At 40.4% G+C, this 24,055-nt stretch overlaps 1 protein-coding gene across 1 annotated transcript in view; it reads left to right on the forward strand.

Moving 5' to 3' along the window:
• The window catches only part of BABAM2 (BRISC and BRCA1 A complex member 2), a 187,781-nt gene that overhangs the window by 3,203 nt on the left and 160,523 nt on the right, over nucleotides 1-24,055 (forward strand). The window contains exons 2-3 of the mRNA XM_075412827.1: nucleotides 101-260; nucleotides 18,939-19,015. Coding sequence (XP_075268942.1) covers nucleotides 133-260; nucleotides 18,939-19,015 — 205 coding nt within the window. The 5' untranslated portion in view covers nucleotides 101-132. The remainder of the gene's footprint in view (nucleotides 1-100; nucleotides 261-18,938; nucleotides 19,016-24,055) is intronic.

Genomic DNA, 24,055 nt, shown 5'->3' on the forward strand with positions numbered 1-24,055 from the left:
TTTTCCTTTCATGTTTGCAAAAGAGTGCATGTGAATTTACATCAAGTAAGTAGAATATGTTTTGATTTTTTTTTTTCCTCCCCTTACCGTCCCTGTGCAGCTCAAGACAAAAGGAAAGAGGAACGTACTAAAATGTCACCTGAAGTTGCCTTGAACAGAATTTCTCCAGCACTCTCACCCTTCATTTCCAGTGTGGTGAGAAATGGAAAAGTAGGACTGGATGCTACTAATTGTTTACGGATTACAGACTTGAAATCTGGGTGAGTTCGTTCCTCATGCAAAAATAATATCCAACCCCTCACAGTTAAGATGTCTTTTCAGGACTGAATTTTACTAGGTTCATACGCATTTGCAATATATCTTGAGCTGACATACTAGCTAGGTTATTATTTGTCTTACTACCATTTTGTAGTTTGAGAGACTTAATTTGTCATATTGTTGGCAATAATAATCTTGTTAGAACACTTCAATTGCTGCCACTTGATAGTGCGATAGTGCTGTTTCTCAGCAGTGAGACAGTTATAAACACTTTTTCCTGATGTTTATCACTTGCCCACTAGATCTTTTTTTTAAATGAAAAACTTCAATATAAATTTGTGTGACCTAAGCTGTAGTCACGAATATACTAAATAAGAAAAAGATTATTTTTTCCTTTATGTGACCTTCCTCAAGATCAGTATATCAAGTGGCTGTAGGGGCAAGTGATTGAAATAGGCCAAGCTGTTCCTTTTATTTTGAAGTCCAGAAGCGTTCGTGGTAGTTTCCAGATCGTAATAAAGTTTGGGATCCACATGTACAAAGGGCCTCTGGTGTGTACCCTGTGTGAATAATACATGGGGGAAGTGACATGCTAAAAGTATTAAACATTGTGCAGAGAGAGGAGACTCTCAAGGTAGCTGATAAAAGAATGCTAAAGATGAGACATGTCAGAAATTGCGTTATTCTTTTTAGAGTTGAGCATCTAACGGCATCCCCGATTCAGGCATTCATTTGATACTGGAGTTCAGAGCCCGAAATTACTGTAGCTTAAGGTATCTAAATCACCACTTTTGTACAGACTACTGCTTTGTATATAATTTTGAATGATAGCATGAGCCAACAGATCCTGAGAACCACCACAAATCACTGTTGTTTAAAATTCAGTTCTGCTGAAAACTTTGTTTAATATGCTTCGTTTGGCTGCTTTATTATGGTTTAAAGGAGAGTTTGGCAGGTACTTTTGTGGTAGTTACAAAGCCTTTTCAGGAAGGAGGTGTGAATTCTAGGGTTAGCTTGAAAGGAACCGTTCCCTCCCTGTTAGGTGCTGTGACAGAGTACAGATTTACTTGGAGGTCTAAGAAGCTATAAATTTGTTATTGGTGTTGTCTGGCTTGGCATTTAGGCTTGCAGGTTATGTGAGACAGGCTGCGCAGTTACGCATCTGCTGCTGTCATTTCATGCTGGACCTTGCTTTCTCTTGAACTATAACTAGCCTTCTGGGAAGGCTGAGATGGAAACTATCTTACATTTCTCCTATTGAATCTGAGAGAAGGGAATACAGAAAAAGGTAGAGAGAAAAAACAGTTGCAGTCTGGTGATGGTGTCAGCTTGTTGGGAGGTAGATAAGGGTTTTGCTTTCTGCCCACTGAATGCTTATGCTGCCTGCGTTTGAAATAATAGATTAAAATAATATAAAGTGGTGTTTTCTACCTGACCCTTTTCAGAGGTATTTGTAGTAAGTGTCTAAAGTTTTCAGGCAGTGATCTTACCGAGAAGATTGTGAATTTACTTTGATAAACCTTAGATGTTTTTTCTTTAAGAAACTGAAAACTGCCCCCAACTGCACCTGTCACCCAAATCCAGTGATTCAAATTGTATAGTGGCTGTGTTGAACATGGAGTCTACAAGTACAGCTCCTGACAGAGATTGTCCCATATCTTGTTTAAAGGCATAGGCTCAGCTATATGCAAGTGCTAGCAATGTTTAGTTTTTTTTTTCTTCTTGTTCTGGAACATAGAAATGAACCCCATTCTTTATGTTGAGGCTTTTTTATGCATTGAGGTTATTAGGAGCTGGAGTAATCAAGATTCTGCATTTAGTTGAGAATTATTTTTTTAGGGTAGAGTTTTTGTACAAATAAGTTTCTTAAAAGCATTGTTCTAAACAGGATTTATTAGCAATTACTTGAATTTCTTTGAAATGTAAGTTTCATGCAGTGGATTTTTAGGAAAGATGCTTGTTGTTTGTTATAAATAAATAGGCTAAGAATGGTTTGTAGTAGAAAATTTTGAATTTATGCATTGTGGAAATACAAGGTGCCTTGTGATTTAATGCTTTATGATGTCACTGAACAGGTGAATGGTGTAAAACTGCTTAACATAGGATGGGTGCATCACAGAATCATAGACAAGTCACTTCCGTAACTCAAGATCTAGTTCAGTGTTCTTTAACCTTTGATTTAGGAGCCTTTGGGACTCCAGATTGTTTTTGAGAGGCCCATGTCAGATGATTAATAACAAAATCCCCAAACCACCATATTGTCAGTAGATTTAAATTTGTTGCTGGATAATGCATCCAAAGGAAACCTTTGTACATCTTTCAGAGTCCAAACATGAAAAACATTGGTCTACTCTCCATGTCTATCCTCACAAGATTATTCAGACCCCTGTGTACTTTCAGTTTCGTTAAGCTTTGTTAAAGAGAGAAGTGACAATGCAGAGGAAATAGCAGGCAAAGGCAATTATAGGTGATATCTGCATGAATCATAAAATCATTAAGGTTGGAAAAGACCTCTAAGATCATCAAGTCTGACCGTCAACCCAGCACCACCATGCCTGCTAAACCGTGTCCTGAAATGCTGTATCTACATGTTTTTTGAACGGCTCAAGGGATGGTGACTCCACCCCTTGCCTGGGCAGCCTGTTCCAATGCCTGACCACTCTTTCAGTGAAGAATTTTTTCCTAATATCCAGTCTAAGTCTCCCGACGCAACATGAATAGACAGAAGTATAAGGACATAGAGGTTGGACATAAACAGAAGGAAAATGAGGAGAACTGTTATTAAAGTTAATGGAGATGAGATTCAGGACATTAACTGCAAAATTCTCTTCAGTTTCGATGGGGCTTAATCATGCTTTAAAAAGCGGAATGGGAAGGTAAAGAGGACATACTAAGTAAAATGTTTGAAGTTAAATAAAAATTGGTTCTTTATCTCAAATGAATATGACCATTCCGTTCAGAAACTTTGCTTTTGAACAGTGATTGTACATTTATTGACATGTGGAAGGGGTGTAAACACATCTCTTCCATAGCCCAGCTTGAGTTGATTAGAGAAGGTGCAAATATTCTATGCTATAACTGGTGTGTTAACAAGGAAGATTTTTAAGAATAAGTACAATTTTACTATAACCTTTAAGACGTTAAAATACTTAAGGTAGTCATCTCAATAGCTATTAACTTTGAAAACAGAAACCTCTGGAAGCTTCTGGGTTGAGAGGAGGAGCTGCATGACTGCTCCACTGTCATGTACCACACTGTTACTCTGATAGAAAATTAGGGGTTACCGTAATTACTCCGCTTCCCTGATAAACCTGTGCTTCACAATGTGTAACAAAACAAAATGTACAAACTGAAGATCCATCCCTTCTCATTTTTTAGGTTTTAGAAACTGGAGCTGTGGTTAACGGAATAGTGGTAACATACCGAATACAGTAATATCTGCAAGGACTTGCCCATTCAGAGCCTTGGTTTTGACATTCTCAACTTAAAAGTGGAAGGAATTTCCCTTTTTTTTCCACCAGTGCAAGATTAATTTCCAGGTTTATAACCTATCATGTCAGTTGATTTTGATTTGTAAGTGGCAAACCTACTAAGCCTTTAATTATTTGGAAAGTCAATCCATATGTCAGATGGCTTTAGTAAGGAATTTATTTTGCACTTATTCTAAATTATTGCAAAGATTGACTACTTAGTTTTGTTGTGTTTTATAAACTATATTAAAGAGCTGATGTTAGATTATGAAGTATGATGATATGTTAATTTGCTTTGCTTGCAAGTGTGGGAAGGAAATATGTCGTAGTAAGGAAATCCTATTGTTTTGCAGTCTTTGAGTATGTAAATGTTTTATAATAATATGGTACAGTACCATAATGTCTGTGTTTTATATACTTATTAGAAAGTACCAGTCTCATCAGACGCTTACATACATTTGCATCTATGAGTAGGACCTTCAGGATCAAGTCCTATTTGTAGGAATTATATGGCCACTGCTGATGCAGAGTGAGTAAAGAAATGTGAGTACCCCTGAACTGAGCTCAGCAATATGGCGTGACAGGAAAGAAGGAAACTCTTCAATAGAAATAGTAATAAAAAGTTAGGTGGCCAAGTAAGAAGGGCTCCACGGTGAACAAAACTACAACCTGAGTGTTAGGTCACATCCGAAATACAGCACCTTTAGCAGCACTGATTCTGGTGATAAGAAAACCCTGGCAGGCACCTCTGTTGCATCAATAAAAGACATTCTTTGAGATGAACGGAGTGGATCAAAGCAGTTTAACTCTTGCATAGGATATTACCTTGTTCTAGACCCAAACAAAATACTGCTGCCAATTGAGTCAATGCCATATATTGTATCATTCAGTTAATCTCCAGTGGCATCTCTTTGAAATAATGACCCTTCTTAATTAGATATTAAAATCTACTCATAACCAACTGAATTGTGGCTAAGGCATTTTTCTTAGCATTTATACATACAATCATGGGAAAGATGTTGAATAGGGGAAAGTGATTATTAGGTAGATTTAAAAATAGAGGACGTTTTCATATGCGAAGGGTGTTTAATTATTGTATAATGTAAAATCCAATTATTTAAGAGGCTACTCCTTTTCCTATGGTGTGTTACAATACTGAAAAACGTATTTGTGGTGGTCACTGAGAACTTTTTTTTGCCCTACAGCTGTTCGTCAGGGCCTGTGCTTGAGCCTCAAATTATACTGCAAGCCTATTCTTACTCAACAAACTTTACTTTGTTTTTTAAATTACTTTGGTGTGTTGCACCAGGCGGAATTTCAAGATGAATATAGTGATTTAAAGCTGCATATATTAAGATTCTATTTTTTGTAGATATCCACTCATAACAAAATTTTAAATTTCCTGCTTGTTTGGTTATACTTATTCCATATTTATGAGGGGATTAATTGTGGAGTTTTTATGTAACTGGCTTGTAGTAAATCATGGTGGTATTTTGTTTTTGCACCTGTCTGATTTGCTATTGACTTCTGCCTCTTTGCTTGATAGTGAGCTATGTTTACAATTAATTATGTTCCTGAAAGAAACCTATATGAAGAGTGGTCAGAAGAGTGTAGTACTCTCTGAAGTAGATTTTAGCATACAAATTTACTATCAAGCAGTAATAAGATATTTATAACTTTATTGCCCTGCTTCCTAGTGAGCAGTTATGATTTCTTTTTTATGTTATCAAGTAAACTGCAATATGCTTTGGTATTTCCCCTTCTTTTGGGTATTTCCCTTTTTAAAGTAAATATGTGTTGTACGTGAGTTTTTAATGAAATAATGTTGTTTTATAACTGTGAAATACTATTACAGTAATGTAGTGGTTATTTAAAGCTTTCAGTTGATTGGAAGGATGTACCTTAGCAAGGTATTTAAATGTGTGTTTTGGCTGTCTGTACCTTGGTAATTCATTGAACAGTTCTTGAAAGCCAGGGCTTATGTTAATATGTTGTAGGTCTCTGTCCAGGACTTTCTGCTATTGTAACAGATGTCTGTCTTATTTCTTTGTGTTTTGCATCACTGCAGGAGAAAAAATATCTGACTTTCTTTTTTGTTGTAAAGTTAGCTAAAAATCTAATAATTGTGTACCTGTTCCAATTTCTCCCCCTTTTCCAAACCCTTGCATCACACAGATGCAGCATTTGTTTAGCGTAAGCCGGACCCATCTCTAGCATACTGTGGAACTTGGATGCGTATTACATTTAACCAGAAGCTCAGAACAACTGGATTTTAAATTTTTATTTTTCTGCTGAGTAGAGAAGAATTTATTCCTGGATAGCTGGTCAGTAAAGTCTTCCAGCCTCACACATGCAATTACACTTTGTGTATACCTGACTCTCTCATACGCATATAGACATATATGGCATAACATTACATAACTAAGGTACACTTCTAATGAAGTTGAAGCAAAAGATTATGATTTTTTGGTTTTAGCCTGTTTGTTACAGACATTGTCTGATGAGTTTAGGGGCTTTAAAAGCATGGGAGATGATCAGAGGCTCAATCTTGACAGACCTGTATGCAACAGTGTTGAAGGTCTGATTCTGCCACGTTTATGTTACAGCCGACAGACATCAATGGGAATACTTTTGTAAACTGCTTCTGTTAGCGATAATAAAGGAAGCAAGCCATTAATTTTTCAAACAGAATCTGTACACTGTTTTCTAACAACACAGTCATTCTCTAACAGCGTGGGATATCAAAAACTGTACAGGCCTTTTCTTATAATCTATTGATCACTACGTGAGCCTGCAGAAAAATTTCAAAGGGAAGTTTCATTGTCATGAGTCTCTTTCGTTGGCACTGAAGTTGACATCTCTCTAGTGTTGCCCTTTTAAATGCACCTGTATAAATGCTTGGAATCTCTTGAACCAGTCATGATGCTTGAATCAGTCATGACGCTCTTACTTCTGATTGATGGAGAAATGACTTTTTCTGACCGTTTGGGTAACTCTGTCCAGCACTGAATTTGCCGTGTAGGTTTAATATTTCAAATTCAACTGGAAACAGAATAACCACACCAATGCAATGCCGCGCCTGAGCTGTTTTAGTCTGTTTCCTGAGATACTTAGCTTAGGCATTTACTTGGCACCGCACTGCGCAGTGTAGACATACCTCGAAGCAACAATTATCTAACTGAAAGCGAGTGTCTGAAAAGAATACTTAGAGCTGTATATATAAGTGAACAGAGTTTCACTTGCTCTTGAAATCGATATTTTTGCTGAAGATGCTCAATTAAGTCCTTGAGGTAAAGGTAAACCTCCTAAGTAATCCATAGAAGACTAGAATTTGATAAAAGGGAACATACTTATTTTGTATTTCCTGGGAGAAGGGAATTTATATGTCTGAGGCAAACCACTCCGCAGCGCAGCCCACAGGTTCTTTTCTTTGTAATCTGTGGTATATGGCTGGAAGAATAAAATGAGACCACTAGGACTGAGTATTTTTATTATTGTAAGATAGAAGAATCCAAATGGAATTGAGTTAAGTAAAGGAAATTGCAGAATTCCATTATGGAGAAGAGGCCAAAAAAAAAAGCGCTCTTAAATTATATTTTCAAAAAAAACCGAAACGGAAACAGATTCCTATGCATCACTGAAATACTGTTTTTAAACCAAAAACGTGACAGAGTACTTGTTGCTCTGTTTTGGATGGTCAGTTCTTTGTTCAATAGAAAAACTTGTTTCAGTTATTCTTGTTTATAGTTAGGGTTGCCAGTGACCTTTCAAAATGTTTCCCACTTTATTTCTTTCTGTCTTTTCTGCCGCTTCTTCCTTTAGAATGTTGGTTTCACTCTCTTGAGCAAAAGTTGGTTTACGGTTTGTTGTGCATTTCAGCCATGGATTTTTTGTTGTTGGGGGAATTATACAATGTTTCATGTCCTTTGCTACTAATTTTTCTGTAATAAGAATTTTTTGAACTAGTGTATGGTTGACTGTCTATCCTGTTTTTCAGACTGCCATAAATCTTAGTCATAAGCCTTAACTTAAACCCTGTAAAAATGATATTATTTCAGGCCAACTGCAAACCATCTACAGGCAGTGAAGACACTTAAAATGAATAATTTCCTTGGAGATTCCAAGAGGTATAATATATTCCATGTGACTTTGATATTTTCATTTTAATCTGTTGCACATAGGCAAAATTCAGTTTTATTAGATAGATGCAGGAGGGAGGACAACTTGAGGGTGTAGGTCAGGTGTTGGAAGTGGCATAAAGACAGGTCAAGGCACTTGCAGTGGCTTGAGGACTCAAAGTTATAGCAACTTTGGGTAGACTGAGCGCTCTTTTCATGGAGATCAAAAGGTGACTCTGCTCGTAAGTAGTCTTGTCTTTGCAGGAAGCCTTACTTATTCTTCTGTGCGTGTGAAGCTGCTAAGGGATGAGCCAGGCCTAGCTCCTACTGTGATGCTGGGAGAAAACTGTAAACTGGATTGTCAGGGCAAGAACAAGTATTTGCAGGGGAGAAGAGGAATTTTTTTTTTTTTTTTTGACTGTCACCAAGAAGAGGGTACATGGAACTGCTTTCTTTAGGTATAGTTAGATGTGATGATGGGGAGAGTGATGACTAGTTTTATGCTTTATGGTGTAGCCTTGAAAATAGTATTAGCACAGCTGAGGTGGCTGTGAACTGTGGGAATTCATGTGAGAATGAGAAGTTAGAAAAAGGCAAAGAGAGGTGAGTGGTTCTTGAGCCAGATGTCTTGGAGAAGACCTATAATGCAGCTGTGTGGGCCTTGCTTTCCACAGGTGTGGTTCCACAGGGTGATCTATTGCAATTTTGTATATGTTTAGGGTTTTCGTGTCTTTTTAGTCTATTGCATATCTTTAATGTTGTAAATGACCTGAAATAATGCTAGAAATAGGAGAACTACTGATATCTTTATTCATAGAGTCATTTAGGTTGGAAAGGAACTTTAAGATCATCGACTCCAACCATTAAGCTAACACTTCCAAGTCCACCACTAAACCATGTCCCTAAGCACCACACCTGCACGTCTTTAAATACCTCCAGGGATCTTGCCTCAACCACTTCCCTGGGCAGCCTGTTCCAGTGCTTGACAACCCTTTCAATGAGGAAGATTTTTCTGATAATATAAACCTCCCCTGGCACAACTTGAGGCCTTTTCCTCTCATCCTATTGCTTGTTACTTGGGAGAAGAGACCAACACCTGCCTCGCTACAACCTCCTTTCGGGTAGTTGTAGAGAGCAATAAGGTCTCCCCTCAGCCTCCTCTTCTCCAGACTGAACAGCCCCAGTTCCCTCAGCCGCTCCTCGTAAGACTTATGCTCTTAGCCCTTCACCAGCCTTGTAACCCTTCTCTGGACATGTTCCAGCACCTCAATGTCCTTCTGTACTGAGGGGCCCAAAACTGAACACAGTACTTGAGGTGCGGCCTCACCAGTGCCAAGTACAGGGGCACGATCACCTCCCCTGCTCCTGCTGGCCACACTGTTCCTGATACAAGCCAGGATGCCGTTGGCCTTCCTGGCCACCTGGGCACACTGCTGGCTCCTGTTCAGCCGGCTGTCAGCCAACACCCCCAGGTCCTTTTCTGCCGGGCAGCTTTCCAGCCACTCTTCCCCAAGCCTGTAGCATTGCATGGGGTTGTTGTGACCGAAGTGCAGGACCCGGCACTTGGCCTTGTTGAACCTCATACAGTTGGCCTTGGCCCATTGATCCAGCCTGTCCAGATCCCTCTGTAGAGCCTTCCTACCGTCAAGCAGATCAACACTCCTGCCCAATTTGGTGTCATCTGCAGACTTACTGAGGGTGCTTTCAATCCCCTCATCCAGATCATTGATAGCGATAATAAACAACACTGGCTTCAGTACTGAGCCCTGGGGAACATGACTCATGACCAGTCGCCAGCTGAATTTATCCCCATTCACCACAACTCTTTAGGTCTGGCCATCCAGCCAGTTTTTAACCCAGTGAAGTGTACACCCATCCAAGCCATGAGCAGCTAGTTTCTTCAGGAGCATGCTGTGGGAAATGGTGTCATCTTTTCATAGGCTTTCTGCTGTGTCTCTAGTTCTGTCGTAGTTTATGTGAATATACACAATTTGAAGTTATCCTTTAATATGGAACTGAGAGCTATGGAGTTATGTTCAAAATGTGGTGATCCTTGCTTGGTCTTTCATATCCAAAGAATCAAATTCATGGTCATTGTATTAATGTAAATGTCTTCTGAGAGTTTATAAGATTAGAAAATCAAATAATTAGAGATGTGGGACCAGAAAGCTCTAAAAATATGCAATTAGAAGAAAACTTGAAAACGTGAACTGCCATAGGATTGCTGGACCCCTCCTAATATTTTTTAGTTAGTTTGTTAAAGAGGGAAGATATATAAACATGGACTATGCTTGCAGTCCTTTTTTTTTTTTTTTTGTGATACCAATTCATTGCATTTTCCAATAAACTAAACAGTTCTGTGGTGTGAAATAAATTACTTGGAAAATAAGTTGGGAGTCTTTATGGCCGCTACAGGAGGTATTGGGAGCAATGCTAAATGACTTATTAAAACTTGTGTTTATAATAGCGTCGCTTTTGTGACTTTCTGTATGAATATGCTCTTTCTGTGAACACCGAAAGGATCTGAAACTCCAGGTGGTAGGCTGTAATTTCATACTTGGCGAAGAATGGTTCTCCTTTCGGGTAAACTAAAAGCAAAAATGTTCCTTGCCTGATTTTTTTTTTCTTTCCTCAGAAACTGAATTTGCATGAACAGTGGAAGTAGAACATGACAGATTATTAGGTTCTAACTTGTTACAAAGTAATGTGTAATTAATATTAATCTGCCATAATCCAGTAGTAGTTGTGAAAATATGAAACAGGTCTTTGAATCTGACAGGAGAGAAAGGAGATGAAGTAAATCCAAAGGATGCATCTGCCACTCCCTCATACTCTTGACCAGAACTTTGCTTGTGAGTTCCAGGGATTTGGGGTACAGCTGGTCTTACAGTACAATGAAGTAGTGCCTTTTCCTTACCTGAATGAGTGACAGACAGGTAGTTTATGATACTGTGAATTCACTGGTTTATTTACCAAAACATCATCTGCTGGAGTGTGCGTTACAAGTGTTATCCCATTGCAATTTTCTTGTTTCTGTCAATTTTTCAGTCGCACCGTCATTAAAATTTCCATTTGATTCTATGTTTCTGTTTTATTCTTTTGAGCAGTATTTGCGCCATGTGTAGTTTTTGAAGGGAGTCTCAGGCCATTACCTGTATGTATAAAAGTTCTTGCTTACAAAGGTAATCAGTTTGGCTATAAAAGATGTTTCTAAAGCATGTTTTGTTGAAGCTTTCACTTGTCAGTTGTTAATTGTTTTTCCTTATTTGTATTATAATTAGCTCCTTGTGACCCAATAATAATGAGCTCCCAGCCTAAACTAGGGATTTTACTAATGGAAACTTTTGAGATAGTCTGTTCTTCGGAGCTTTTTTTTCAAGTACACTTGCAAGTATATTAGATGTGGTGCTGGTTACCAGCTCTGTCTTCATATTCCTTTTTGTAGTGGCCCTTTCCAACCCATCCTACTATCGTGACTGGAAGAGAACAGTTCTAAAATCAGCCTTCCTAGGCTAAATGAACAGGGAGTTTGTGTCGCTAAAAAAAAAAATCACAATCATGTGGGGCTTATATGTGCTTTCATTTAATGTAGAAGTTCTCTGAGATTATTTCAAAATAAATATATGTGTGCTTCCTCTGTTTCCCTTGTAGAGGCTGGGCTGAATGTCTGCCTCCAGCAGAGGCAGCTGTACTTTGGGAAATTACACGACAGCTGCCACAAGATCAGGGCAGATGTGAAGGAGATTTGCAGTTCTAGAAGCAGGCCCAGAGCTCTCCCCACCTGCAACATCTGCTTTGGCAAACTCTCACTCCTATTAAGTAAACCTGCATTTTCTGTTAAAAAACAGCTGCTTACTAATGACAGGAGTGATTAGATGCTTTTGTATAGTGTTTCTAGTGAAAGCAGGTTGCTGGCAGCTGGATTAATTTTGAATACTTAATTTGAACTTTACTTTTTCAAAAATGGAAATCTGCCTGTGGGTGCAGAAGAGAAGTGAGGGGTTGTTTTCCTAGGGTATGTGTTCTGCCTAGCATCCCACTCCTTTCTAGAAGTTCCAATTAGTACGATGAACTTCATACAAGAAAACGTAAATATGTATGTAAAGGAAAATCAGCACTTAGAGTAGACGAAGGTTTTGTTGGGAATATAGTTGCCATATCTGGAGACACCTTGGAATTTCCCAGTTGATAACTGTTGATTGAAATGCTGTTGCAATTGCGGAATGCTAACACTCATATTAACAGGATGCAAAACCAATATCATCATCCGTATTTGCAATACCAAAGTAGTCTTTGTGTATAGTTTAATTTTATGGTAAGTGTGAAGAAACCAGCTAGGGTATAGAGGAGCTTTATGAAAACAGTGGGTTTATATATTGGAAAGTTCTTTGGAATAGTTATGAATTGGCTTTCAGATTTAAATATTTTATTTAAAATATGTATGTAAGTAGTGATCACTCTAAATGTAACTGGATTTTTTATTTCCCAAAAGCAGTGGTGTGTGTCTTTGTCTTTTAAGTGCAAGTCCCTCTCTCTCATATGTTTAATACATATGTTTATGTAAAGAAGGAGAACTGAAGATGAAAATTGGTTGACTAGATAGACTATCTCTCCCATTTAAAATTTTGCCTGATTGACAGAATTTTGGTTGGATCTGTTGGTTTTCAGCAGCAGCTGCTCAGTAATTATCTTGTGTATTTGCAGGCCTCTGTGAGTCTGTAAAGCGTTGTGCTCTGTTGCAGGGAGCTGCAGTATGATACAGGTTTTCACCATTAGTGTCAGCTCTTTAAAATGTGATTTTCACCATTTTTCTGTTTCCTGATCCTTGTAAAAAAACCTGTCACCTGCTGGCCTTCCTTCCACTCTCTTCCCCCCTCCATACACTTAAATTATTCTTACTGTCTCTGTAAATGACTTACCCATCTGTTGTGAATTCTGCAATTAATTCTTAATTAAATGGGATGATATATTGTGTCTTCAAGGAGCACTGGAGCAGATTTCCATCTACAAATACGGGAGTAAAGAATCTAAAGACAAAGACTGTTCTACTGGAGTTTAACATTAAGGTGTTTTTCTTAGCCACAGTGAGAGTTTTGGGGGGAGTTCTGAGTTTGCTGCCTCTTATTAGTAACAAGGGATTTACCTGTCTTTGCCTCTGAATTATATTTGACTCTTGCTGACAAAACCTTCAGCCTCTAAACCCCTGACTGAATTGTGTCTTGTCATTACTAAAATAATACTCTTTCTTCTTCTTGTATTGTGAAAGGAACTTGACCTCCTTTTTCCCTAATGGTATTTTTATATGACGTTATTCAGGAGCAATTAGAAACATGTACTAGGTATGTTAGAACTGGGAAGAGTTGGGAACCCAGCCAGTGGTCAGAACTTAACTTTGTGGTGGTGTTCTTTGTGTGTGTGTTGTTTTTTAGCAATGTTCTCAACCAGGGTATTTCTAATCCTGTATGGAGCTTTCTTGGCTTTGACATCAACAGCCTGGTGAACAAAAAAAGTTGTCTGTTATCCAAAAAGTACTGATCCTCAAGAACAGCAAGTGTAGCAGCATAAGCATCATGAGATTAAAGAAGCTTTTGCATCTCTGGCTATTCAGGTTAGGCAGTCTCAAGATTCAGTTCCTGAAATTATAGAGGCTAAAATTTTTAGTATTGTTTTTCTTTGCTATTGTACAGTAAAATTCACTGATGATTTGACTTCAGATAGTAAAGGTTATAAAGCTTCTGTATGATCTAAGAAGGAAGAATGACTAAACACACTGCATACTTCTTTTAATCAAATCATCAAATAAATCTGACATGAATACTGGGGTATACACCTTTACCACAAATTAAGAAAGAAGAAATAAAAAGGAGATTTTATATTTTTTTGGTAGAGCTATTGTACTTCTGTTGGCATTTCTGGATGTTTGCTATGGATTTATATGGTTCTAAGCAGTAGATTTTTAGGAGTGGTGTAAAAAACAAGCCTCAAACTGGAATTTTGGGATATAAAGAGGTGGGGTTTTTTTTGTTTAGGTTTTGTTTTGTTTTGTTTTTTTTAATGTCTTTGGATAGAGTAGCCACTCATCTCCAGACCTTAAGGATTAAGGTGGTAAACACGGGCTCTTGTGTCATCGTGACTCCTTCAGCTGGCACAGAACTTATTTTTGGATAAGATCTTACGAGAGCACGAAGGATTTAAAACTGCTTGTCTTGGGAATACTTTCAAGTGATGGTTGTAGAAGACTAGTTGATAGGAAGACTGTGTTGAAGTCTAGGGCTATCACAGTCCTCCTTATCATCATGGCTTCAATCCTGTAAAATATCAAAGTGGATCAAAATGAAAGGGAGTATTTATTTTTAGCTTAAACCAAACAGAAGAAGAGTCAATTCAACAGAATAGTGAATTACCAATGCATTGGTATAAGAGAAAACCTTGATGTTAAGCTCAACTAGAACTGCCTTTCTAGAGGCTGTTAGAATACTCTCGGAAAAGGGATTAATTTTGCAGAAAAATACCTTCTACTATACCTATCATTATAGGCTAATGCCTTATTCCAAACAGCAAAACTGAGTGACTTTCCTGATTATTATTTTTTTATTTTCTCTTTTTTTTCCTCTTTGATAGTCTTTTCTGTTTCCTTTTGTGGCTGGTAAAGAATTCTGAACACTTCTAACTGAGCATCTGGTGCTGACACTGACTTTGAATAAGAACTGGTTTCGTTTATGGATGGTTTATTTACTGTGAAAGAAACCTTTTCCCAGCAGGTCACAGACAATCCCAACTATAAGATGCATCAAACACTCAACAAAGGAATGTTCTACTTGTCTCCTACTTGGAATTTGTATTTCATAAGGATGTAATGTATCTCAGCTCTAGTTTAGTCTGCTGTATTTGCTCAATTTAGCTAAAATCTGCTGAAAAAGAGAAGAGCTTGTATTCAGCTATGGTGTCTTGCATACTTGATTCAATTTACCATTCCGCCTGTAGGTCTCAGCACAGATCCTTTGAATAGGGCAGCATCATTTTAAGCAATGCATTCAAGGATATTCCTTTGTCCTGGAAACTTGTGAAGTTGATGACCCTCTGGTATTTTAGTAGGGAGGTCATTGTGGGAGATCTTGTGGTGTAGCGTTAATCATCTTACAAAGACTAATTCGTATCACTGCTCTGAACATCAGAGCATTAATTCTTGCTTCCATGGCTTTCCTGGGTAAAATATTGACTATTTAGGTGAAGGTACGCAAACCAGTGTAAAATTTTTCCATGAATAAAAAGGGAGATAGCACATCCATTCATCGTGAGATGGAGTCAGCTTCTGAAATTAATTTCCAACACCAGGTATTACATCTCTGTCTATCAATTCTCTGTGAAGATAGGACAACAAATAATCTTTCAGAGCCCTTGTTATAAGTCATTCCTTTTCAGTATGACTTTTGTGTGGACTGCGTTAGTTAAAAGGATCAGCAAATGTAAAATCTTACATTTTGGGGAAGACAGGCCAGGCTTCTGGATTGGGCACATTTCTAGTTATGAGAAGTTCTGTGTATTAAGGAAATCTGAGCAGGAGATGGTGTCTGTAGCCAGACCATTATCTCTGGCTTTCTGTTGAAATAAGGTCACACATAGACTGCTAGATGTGCCAAAGTTGATTTGCCTTGGGAGTTTTGTTCTTTTACTGCTAATACTAAAAAGTGACTGCCTCTTTTGAAATGGATATATGCAAGATTTTTGCTTGGTTACTCAGCCTATTGCAGTTGTTGGAAGTCTCTTGCACAGCCTAGCCAGAGTAATTTGGGGGGGGGGGGGGGGGGGGGGGGAAGAGACTGTGAATACTGTCACTTTCCATAGCTTCTAGACCAGTAAAATTAAAAACATCTCCAGTGGAATGTAGTAATCTAGGAAAAGTACTTAGTATTGCTTTTTAGGGACATTTACCATTAAAGCGGGCTTTTATTTTAATGTTAAAGAATATATACTTTCCCTAAGTATTTCCAAATGGTCCATTGTGCTATAAGAAACGATTTTAGGGTATTTGCAGGATCAGAGATTTTTGTGTCTGTTGAAAAGCTAACAACGTTATTTTGATGGTATTTGAGAAATGTGCCTCAAACTGTGACCTGTGATACTTTGAAAGAAACTTCCATTAAATATTAAATCATGTTGCAGACGTATTTTGGAACTTGCAAATGATTTTTTTTGGTATGCTTCCTAGAATTGGCCTTATATGTGACGTAAGCCTTAGAAATGACTTGAAAGTAGATAATAATACTTTCATATCTATAGCTGTTAAATTCATTCACAGCCATTAAAACACCCTAACAATGGGCACTCCTGTTTTGCTGTTCTCACCTACTAAAAAAAATCTTTGAAAAAATTATATGCTTTTGTTTCTGTTGCACTGAAGCTCGAGTCTTTCGTATTCTCAGATGGATTTTACTCCCAGCGAGGGTGGTGATGCTTACTGGTCTTGCTAAGCCCTACCTAGATGTAATTCAAAAAGAAGTAGTACAAACCATTAAATCGCAACATTTTTCAGCCCTGGGCCTGTCGTCCAGCATGCTGTATTCACTTTCACATTGATGTCATCGGCAGGTTTAGTAAACATCATCTCTTTTCCACAATCAGCCTTTCAATGGAAGGCAAAATAGTGTTCTACCAGAAGCAAATCCAGTCAGTGCATTCTTCCGGGGTGAAACAAGATGTGAACTAATCTTTTTTGAAACTTGCTTTCCAGTCAGCTGTGCACACATCTGATAGTAGTTGTATCTAAATTATGTTTCTGTAGATTGTTTTGCATGGTGCTCTCTCAGGACATTGCAAAAACGATCCTAAAGTGGAGATAGCACATCTGTTGCTTCACTTTTTGCAAGGACAGTTATCTAATTTTGTAATAATACTGAAAAAATGTGGTATATTCTTTCTGAATCAATGTAGGCTGTTAATTGCATCTGTGTTAGAGGCTAGGTGCACACAAGAAGTTTGCTTATGTTTTCTGCTATTTGTGTGGAAACTTCATTTAAGTTAATTGATTTGTAGTTCTATGGCTACTTCTTTTTGATGAAGCTACGTGTGGGCACAAATTTGATTAAAGAGTAAATGTAACTCACTGAATAAAAACAATCTGAAGCTAGTGCACGTGTTTTCCTTAACTTGCAAGTGTAAAGAGAAAAGAGATTGTATAGCCAGCATCTGAGAGAAATGGCTCTGTGAAGCATTCATAGTATGTTAGTGAGAATTAACACTAACCCATGTCCTGGTTTTGGCTGGCATAGAGTTAATTTTCTTTCTGGTAGCTGGTGTCATGCTGTGTTTTGGATTTGGGATGAAAATCATGTTGATAACTTACTGATGTTTTTAGTTGTTGCTAGGCAGTCAAGGATTTTTCAACTTCTCACCCTGTCCTGACCTGCCAGGTACATGGGAGGCACTAGGACAGCTGACCTAAACTGGCTAAAGGGGTATTCTATCCCATGTGATGTCATTCTCAGTATGTAACCTGGTGGAATTGGCTGGGGGGCAGCAACTGCTGCTCATGGACGGGCTGGGTAGCGTTCATTGGGTGGTGAGCAATTGCATTTGTGCTTCACTCGTTTTGTATCTATATTCTTATTACTATTATTGTTATTATCTGTTTCTTTGCTTTTCTGTTAAACTGTCTTTATCTCAACACACAAGTTTTTACTTGTTTCCCATTCTCCTCCCCATCCCATGGTAGGGAGGAGAGGGGGTGTGAGAGAGCAGCAGTCTGGTGCTTAGTGGCTGGCTGCCGGGTTAAACCACGACACGCCGTTTGCCCCGATGCCTCTTCTGCAGTAAGACAGATAGAGCTGCAGCAGTTACCAGGTTGTATATGAGAAAGTAGGATCAGAATTTTTGTACTTTATGGCCTACCCATCTTTTTGCTTTTGGCTGTGTGTATGACCCAGTAAGCATGTCTTTTGTTTCATTATCTTGTTAGTGGTTTGCATTGGAGCTCTACCAGTGATCCGATATATGAGCTTAGGCAAGTTATTTTACCTTTGTCTACCTTCTTTTCACTATTTTGTCTAGAGTTGGCCAGTCTTTAGCTCTGAGCTTTAAGTGGCTTGCAACAAGCATAACTCTTGTGCTGGGGCTGTGAACAATTCTCAATGATATTAGGCTGGCAAGAAAACTTCCAGCTTATCAGGATCCCTAGATATGGAAAGCAATGAACTACTAAGGCCTTCCATTTTTTTTGCTACTGGGACCTGTCATGTGCCCACCAGCCCCCTGTGGTGAGAGCTCCAGGGACCATTCCTGCCAGCAAAACAATTTGTGTCGCGGTTTCTCCTTTTGCAGCTGAGATTTTTGGTTCTTTGTTATGCAAAGATTTTGGTACATGATTTTAAAGCTGTGAAAAAGCTGGTCATCTCTGGCCTAGACACTAAACAGTTTTCCAGTGACTGTTGTGTTCAGAAAATTCTTGCTAGTCACTGTGACACCCAACTGCTGTTGCGATATTCTAGGTAAGCAGGAGATAAGAAATCGTCACAGATCATGCATGTATGTGCTCAGTTGTCATAGCATCAAGTAACTGATTCTGAAACTTTCACCTGGAAGCTTACTGTGAGACTTTTCCACAAGGGAAAAATTAAAGATTAAAATAGGTAAAAGTGACTGAACGTTGATGTATTAAAACTAAGATTCATCCCAGGTATCTGGATGGCAGGGGACAGGGAGCATGTAACCATGTTACTGTGGCATAGGTAGGGAGTTGTGTCCCCCAAAATTGTGTACAAAGTATAGAATTTGATGACTCTGACTGACTAATTGATATTATTCTAATAACACTCTCAAACCAGGGCATTTTGTGTGTATATTTTCTGTGTTAAAATGGGAAAGAAGATGGTTGGCACAGATCCTAGAGTTTCCCATGCTGTTTTAAGAACTGCTGAACAAAAAAGAATGGGCTTCTTGCACCTTTCCCACCTTTTCTTCTGTCACTGAATTGTAAGAACGAGTATTTCTAGTATTCACAACATCTTTACTGTGTCAGTCATTTGTACCCGGTAGAATAATGTTAGTGTCTGCTACCATCTGTAACTGCTTAACACATTCTTCTCTTCATTTTCAGCTGTACATCCTTGACCCCTGGACCTAGCTGTGATCGGTTTAAGCTACATATCCCTTATGCTGGGGAAACACTCAAATGTAAGTTAAAAACTATTGCTGTTGCATCTTGGCCTTTCTTTCGGTAACAGTGTTCTATATCATACTAAGTTTTCCGGTGGGTCTGTCTAATTTTATGAGTTTTGAGATACCGGTGTTTGTTGTTTTTTCTTAAAGCTTCAGGTCTAAGAACACACAACTGTAAGAATTTTTTTTTTTTAAGATAAGTTTACAGCTTTCCGTATGATACTACAAATTTGAAAATGAGTCCCAAAAGCAGTCAGTCACACACCCTCCCCCCCCCAGTATTTCTAATAAACTGGTATGACTAAGACAATCTCATGACCATTTTTAGACTCATGATATGTATATGCTTTGTGTTGTTTCTTTCTTTCTCTTTTAGGAAGAATTCATTATTAAGCTCCAATAAAAGAAGTCAGTCTGTTATTTTATTAGCTATCTCTGAACAATAACTGGTATAATTGACCAGATTAGAGAAATATGACTTTGTTTTTTCTGATTTAGTGGTGTGGTTAAATCCTCCTTACCCTTGGAGGACCTGTAGGTAGCTGGCTCATTAGCCCACTCTTCAATTAGTCTGTGTTTTATTTCAAAGGATTAGAATAAAATGTAGTTTTGTATGCTTTTAGAAGGTAAAAAATAGTTTTCTAAACACCTGAGTTGCCGAAGAATAGTAAAATTGTGTTGTTTTTGATCTCTAACAAGTGAAATATGAGAGAGGATGAAGAATTTCAGATAAAGTAAAATTTAAAGCTTGGCAGTGTTAGATTTAGGGCAGTACTGGTGAAACCTCTTCTGGAGTACTGTGTCCAGTTCTGATCTCCGTGGTACCCGAAAGGCTGGACATGGTGGGATGAGTCCAGCAGAAGGCCACAACAATGATTGAAGGACTGGAGCATCTGTTGTACAAGGAAAGGCCAAAAGAGCTGGCGCTTCTTGAGGAGAGAAGGCTCTGGGCAAATCTTATCAATGCTTATAAATAGCTGATGGGGGGAATGAAGAAGATGGATCCAGACTCTTCTCAGTGGTGGCCGCTGAAGGGAGATGATCACAAACTGAAATACAGAAAATCCCATTTAAGTGTAATAAAAAGGCTGTTTTGCAAGGATGGTCCAAGAGTGGAACAGGCTGCACTTGGAGCTCGTGTAGCTTGTATATCTCCATGCTTGGAGGTACTGAAAACCCAGCTGGACAAGACCCTTAGCAATCTGAGTTGTTGACCCTGCTCTCAGGAATTGAACTGGGCAGTCTCCAGAAGTGCTGTCTGACCTCAGCTACCCTGCGAGTCTGTGAAAATACACTGTCTGGAGGAGCAAGTACTTAGTGTGAACAGAAATGGTAAACATTTAAAACACTGCTTTGATAGGATCCATTGAGACTGCACCATACACATGCTATAGCTTTCCAAGACATTTTAAATACTAAGAATGTTGCTGCATTCCTTCTGTAGTAGGTTTTCTGGTTATTATGTGGTGCACTGGATGCCCTTTTCCTTTATGAACAGCAATCAACACAATTCAACTTCTTACCACTGTAAGTACTTTAAAGCTTCCATTTGGCACCTCTAAGGGAAGTTGTCTTTCCCAGAAGTTGGTCTGGAAGTTTACCTGTGTGTTCAAGAGGGGAGCTAGGTTTGCGTATCAGTCTATTACGACTATTTTATCTGTACCAAAAGTAGAAAGTCATGGTTCAAGAGGCTCACTAATTGTTCTTTCCCAAAATATAAAAATGGACTATTAATTCCTAACTAGTAATTATTTTAAGAAAAAAAGATGTGGCTATGCATTTATTCAGAATTTTTAGTAAGTAATGGCCACATTATATGAAGCCAGCTACCCTACCAGGTAGAATTTTTGTCCTTATTTAAACTTTTCTTTTAAAAAAAGTGATACTGTGTAGCAGGCTCAGCGTGGTGAGTCTTGATGTGTCCTAGATGCGTAGTAGATTAGATTCCACTTGACACTTGTTTGATGACTACGATCAGGATGCATGAACGATGCATTCTTGCCTAGAACGAGTCAGACAGCCCCATGTATTACAACTGCCTCAACTAAGAAAAAAAGGAGGGTCATTGTCATAGGTGATTCCCTTCTGAGGGGAACAGAGGGCCCGATCTGCCGACCGGACCCATCCCACAGGGAAGTCTGCTGCCTCCCTGGGGCCCGGGTTAGGGAAGTTGCGAAGAAACTCCCTGGTCTGGTGCGGCCTTCTGATTACTACCCCCTCTTGGTAATGCAGGTTGGCGGGGACGAGGTAGCAGAAAGAAGTCCCAAGGCCATCAAAAGGGACTTCAGGGCACTGGGGCGACTGGTTGAGGGATCAGGGGCGCAGGTGGTGTTTTCCTCCATCCCATCAGTGGCAGGGGACAGCACTGAAAGGGGCAGGAAAACTCACCTGGTTAACAGGTGGCTCAGGGACTGGTGCCATCGGTCAAATTTTGGCTTTTTTGATCATGGGGAGGTATACACAGCACCGGGCCTGCTGGCAACAAGTGGAGCTCAGCTATCACAAAGGGGGAAAAGAATTCTTGGCCACGAGCTGGCGGGGCTCATTGAGAGGGCTTTAAACTAGGTTCGAAGGGGGAAGGGGATATTGCCCAGCTCACTAGGGATGAGCCTAGGCTTGGAGTGCCAAGGCCAGGGGTGAGATTGACAGCCCAGCTCAAGTGTGTTTACACCAATGCATGTAGTATGGGCAATAAACAGGAGGAGCTGGAAGCCATTATACAGCAGGACGGCTACGACTTGGTCGCCATCACAGAAACGTGGTGGGACAACTCGCATGACTGGCATGCTGTCATAGATGGCTACAGACTCTTTAGGAAAGACAGACCAACAAGGAGAGGTGGGGGAGTTGCTCTATATGTGAGGGAGCAACTGGAATGCATTGAGCTTGGCCTGGGGGCAAGTGAAGAAGGAGTTGAAAGCTTGTGGGTTAGATAAGGGACAGGCTCACACGGGTGACATTACGGTGGGTGTATACTATAGGCCACCTGACCAGGAGGAGGAGGTTGATGAGGCCTTCTACAGGCAGCTGCAAGCAGCCTCACAGTCACAGGCCCTGGTTCTCATGGGGGACTTCAACCACCCTGACATCAGCTGGGAAGACCATACAGCTAGGCAGGCGCAATCCAGGAGGTTCCTACAGAGCATCGATGATAACTTTCTGATGCAAGTGGTGGAGGAACCAACAAGGAAAGGCGCTCTGCTGGACCTCGTGTTAACAAACAAGGAGGGACTGGTGGAGGACGTGAAGGTTGGAGGTAGACTCGGCTGCAGTGACCATGAAATGGTCGAGTTCAGGATCCTGTGTGGAGGAAGCAGGGCGATAAGCAGGATCAAAACCCTGGACCTCAGGAGGGCTGACTTTGCCCTCTTCAAGGAGCTACTGGGAGGAATCCCCTGGGCCAGGGCTCTCGAAGGCAGGGGGGTCCATGAGTGCTGGTCGCTTTTTAAACAACACTTCTTCCATGCACAGGAGCAATGCATCCCCCTGAGAAAGAAATTTAGCAAAGGAGGCAGGAGACCTGCATGGTTAAACAAGGAGCTTCTAGCGGAGATCAGGCAGAAGAGAAAGGTGCATAGAATGTGGAAAGAGGGACAGGCCACTTGGGAAGAGTACAGAAACGTAGTGAGAGCATGCAGGGATGCGACAAGGAAGGCCAAGGCTCACCTGGAATTGAAGCTGGCAAGGGATGTCAAAAACAACAAGAAGGGCTTCTTCAACTACATCAGCAGCAAAAGGAAGGCTAGGGACAACGTGGGGCCGCTGCTGAATGAGGAGGGTGTCCTGGTGACGGAGGATGCGGAGAAGGCAGAGCTAATGAATGCCTTCTTTGCTTCAGTCTTCAGTGCTAAGACTGGCCCTCAGGAATCCCAGGCCCCGGAGGGAAGAGATGAAGCCTACAGAGAGAACGACTTTCCCTTGGTCGAGGAGGACTGTGTGAGGGATCGCTTAAGCGATCTGGATGTCCACAAATCCATGGGCCCCGATGGAATGCACCCACGAGTGCTGAGGGAGCTGGCGGATGTCATTGCCGAGCCACTCTCCATCATCTTTGAGAGGTCCTGGAGGACAGGAGAGGTGCCCGAGGACTGGAGAAAGGCCAATGTCACTCCAATCTTCAAAAAGGGCAAGAAGGAGGACCCAGGGAACTACAGGCCGGTCAGCCTCACCTCCATCCCGGGAAAGGTGATGGAGCAGCTTATCCTGGAGGCCATCATGAAGCAAGTGGAAGAAAAGAAGGTTATCAGGAGTAGTCAGCATGGATTCACCAAGGGGAAATCATGCCTGACCAATCTGATAGCTTTCTACGATGACGTGACTGGCTGGGTAGACGAAGGGAGAGCCGTGGATGTTATCTACCTTGACTTCAGCAAGGCTTTTGACACAGTCTCCCATGATATCCTCCTAGGGAAGCTGAGGAAGTGTGGGCTGGATGAGTGGTCGGTGAAGTGGATAGAGAACTGGCTGAATGGCAGAACTCAGAGGGTTGTCATCAGCGGCGCTGAGTCTAGTTGGAGGCTGGTGACAAGTGGTGTCCCTCAGGGGTCAGTACTGGGCCCAGTCTTGTTTAACTTCTTCATCAACGACCTGGATGAAGAGTTAGAATGTACCCTCAGCAAGTTTGCTGATGACACCAAACTGGGAGGTGTGGTAGACACACCAGAAGGCTGTGCTGCCATTCAGCGTGACCTGGATAGGCTGGAAAGCTGGGCAGAGATGAACCTGATGAGGTTCAACAAGGGCAAGTGCAGGGTCCTGCACCTGGGGAGGAACAACCTCATGCACCAGTACAGGCTTGGGGTGGACCTGCTGGAGAGCAGCTCTGCGGAGAGGGACCTGGGTGTCCTGGTGGACGACAGGTTAACCATGAGCCAGCAGTGTGCCCTGGCTGCCAAGAAAGCCAATGGCATTCTGGGGTGCATTAGGAGGAGTGTGGCCAGCAGGACAAGGGAGGTTCTCCTTCCCCTCTACACTGCCCTAGTGAGGCCTCATCTGGAGTACTGTGTCCAGTTCTGGGCTCCCCAGTTCAAGAAGGATGAAGAGCTGCTGGAGAGA

Source organism: Opisthocomus hoazin, chromosome 2 (assembly GCF_030867145.1).
Source record: "Opisthocomus hoazin isolate bOpiHoa1 chromosome 2, bOpiHoa1.hap1, whole genome shotgun sequence".
NCBI lineage: Eukaryota > Metazoa > Chordata > Aves > Opisthocomiformes > Opisthocomidae > Opisthocomus > Opisthocomus hoazin.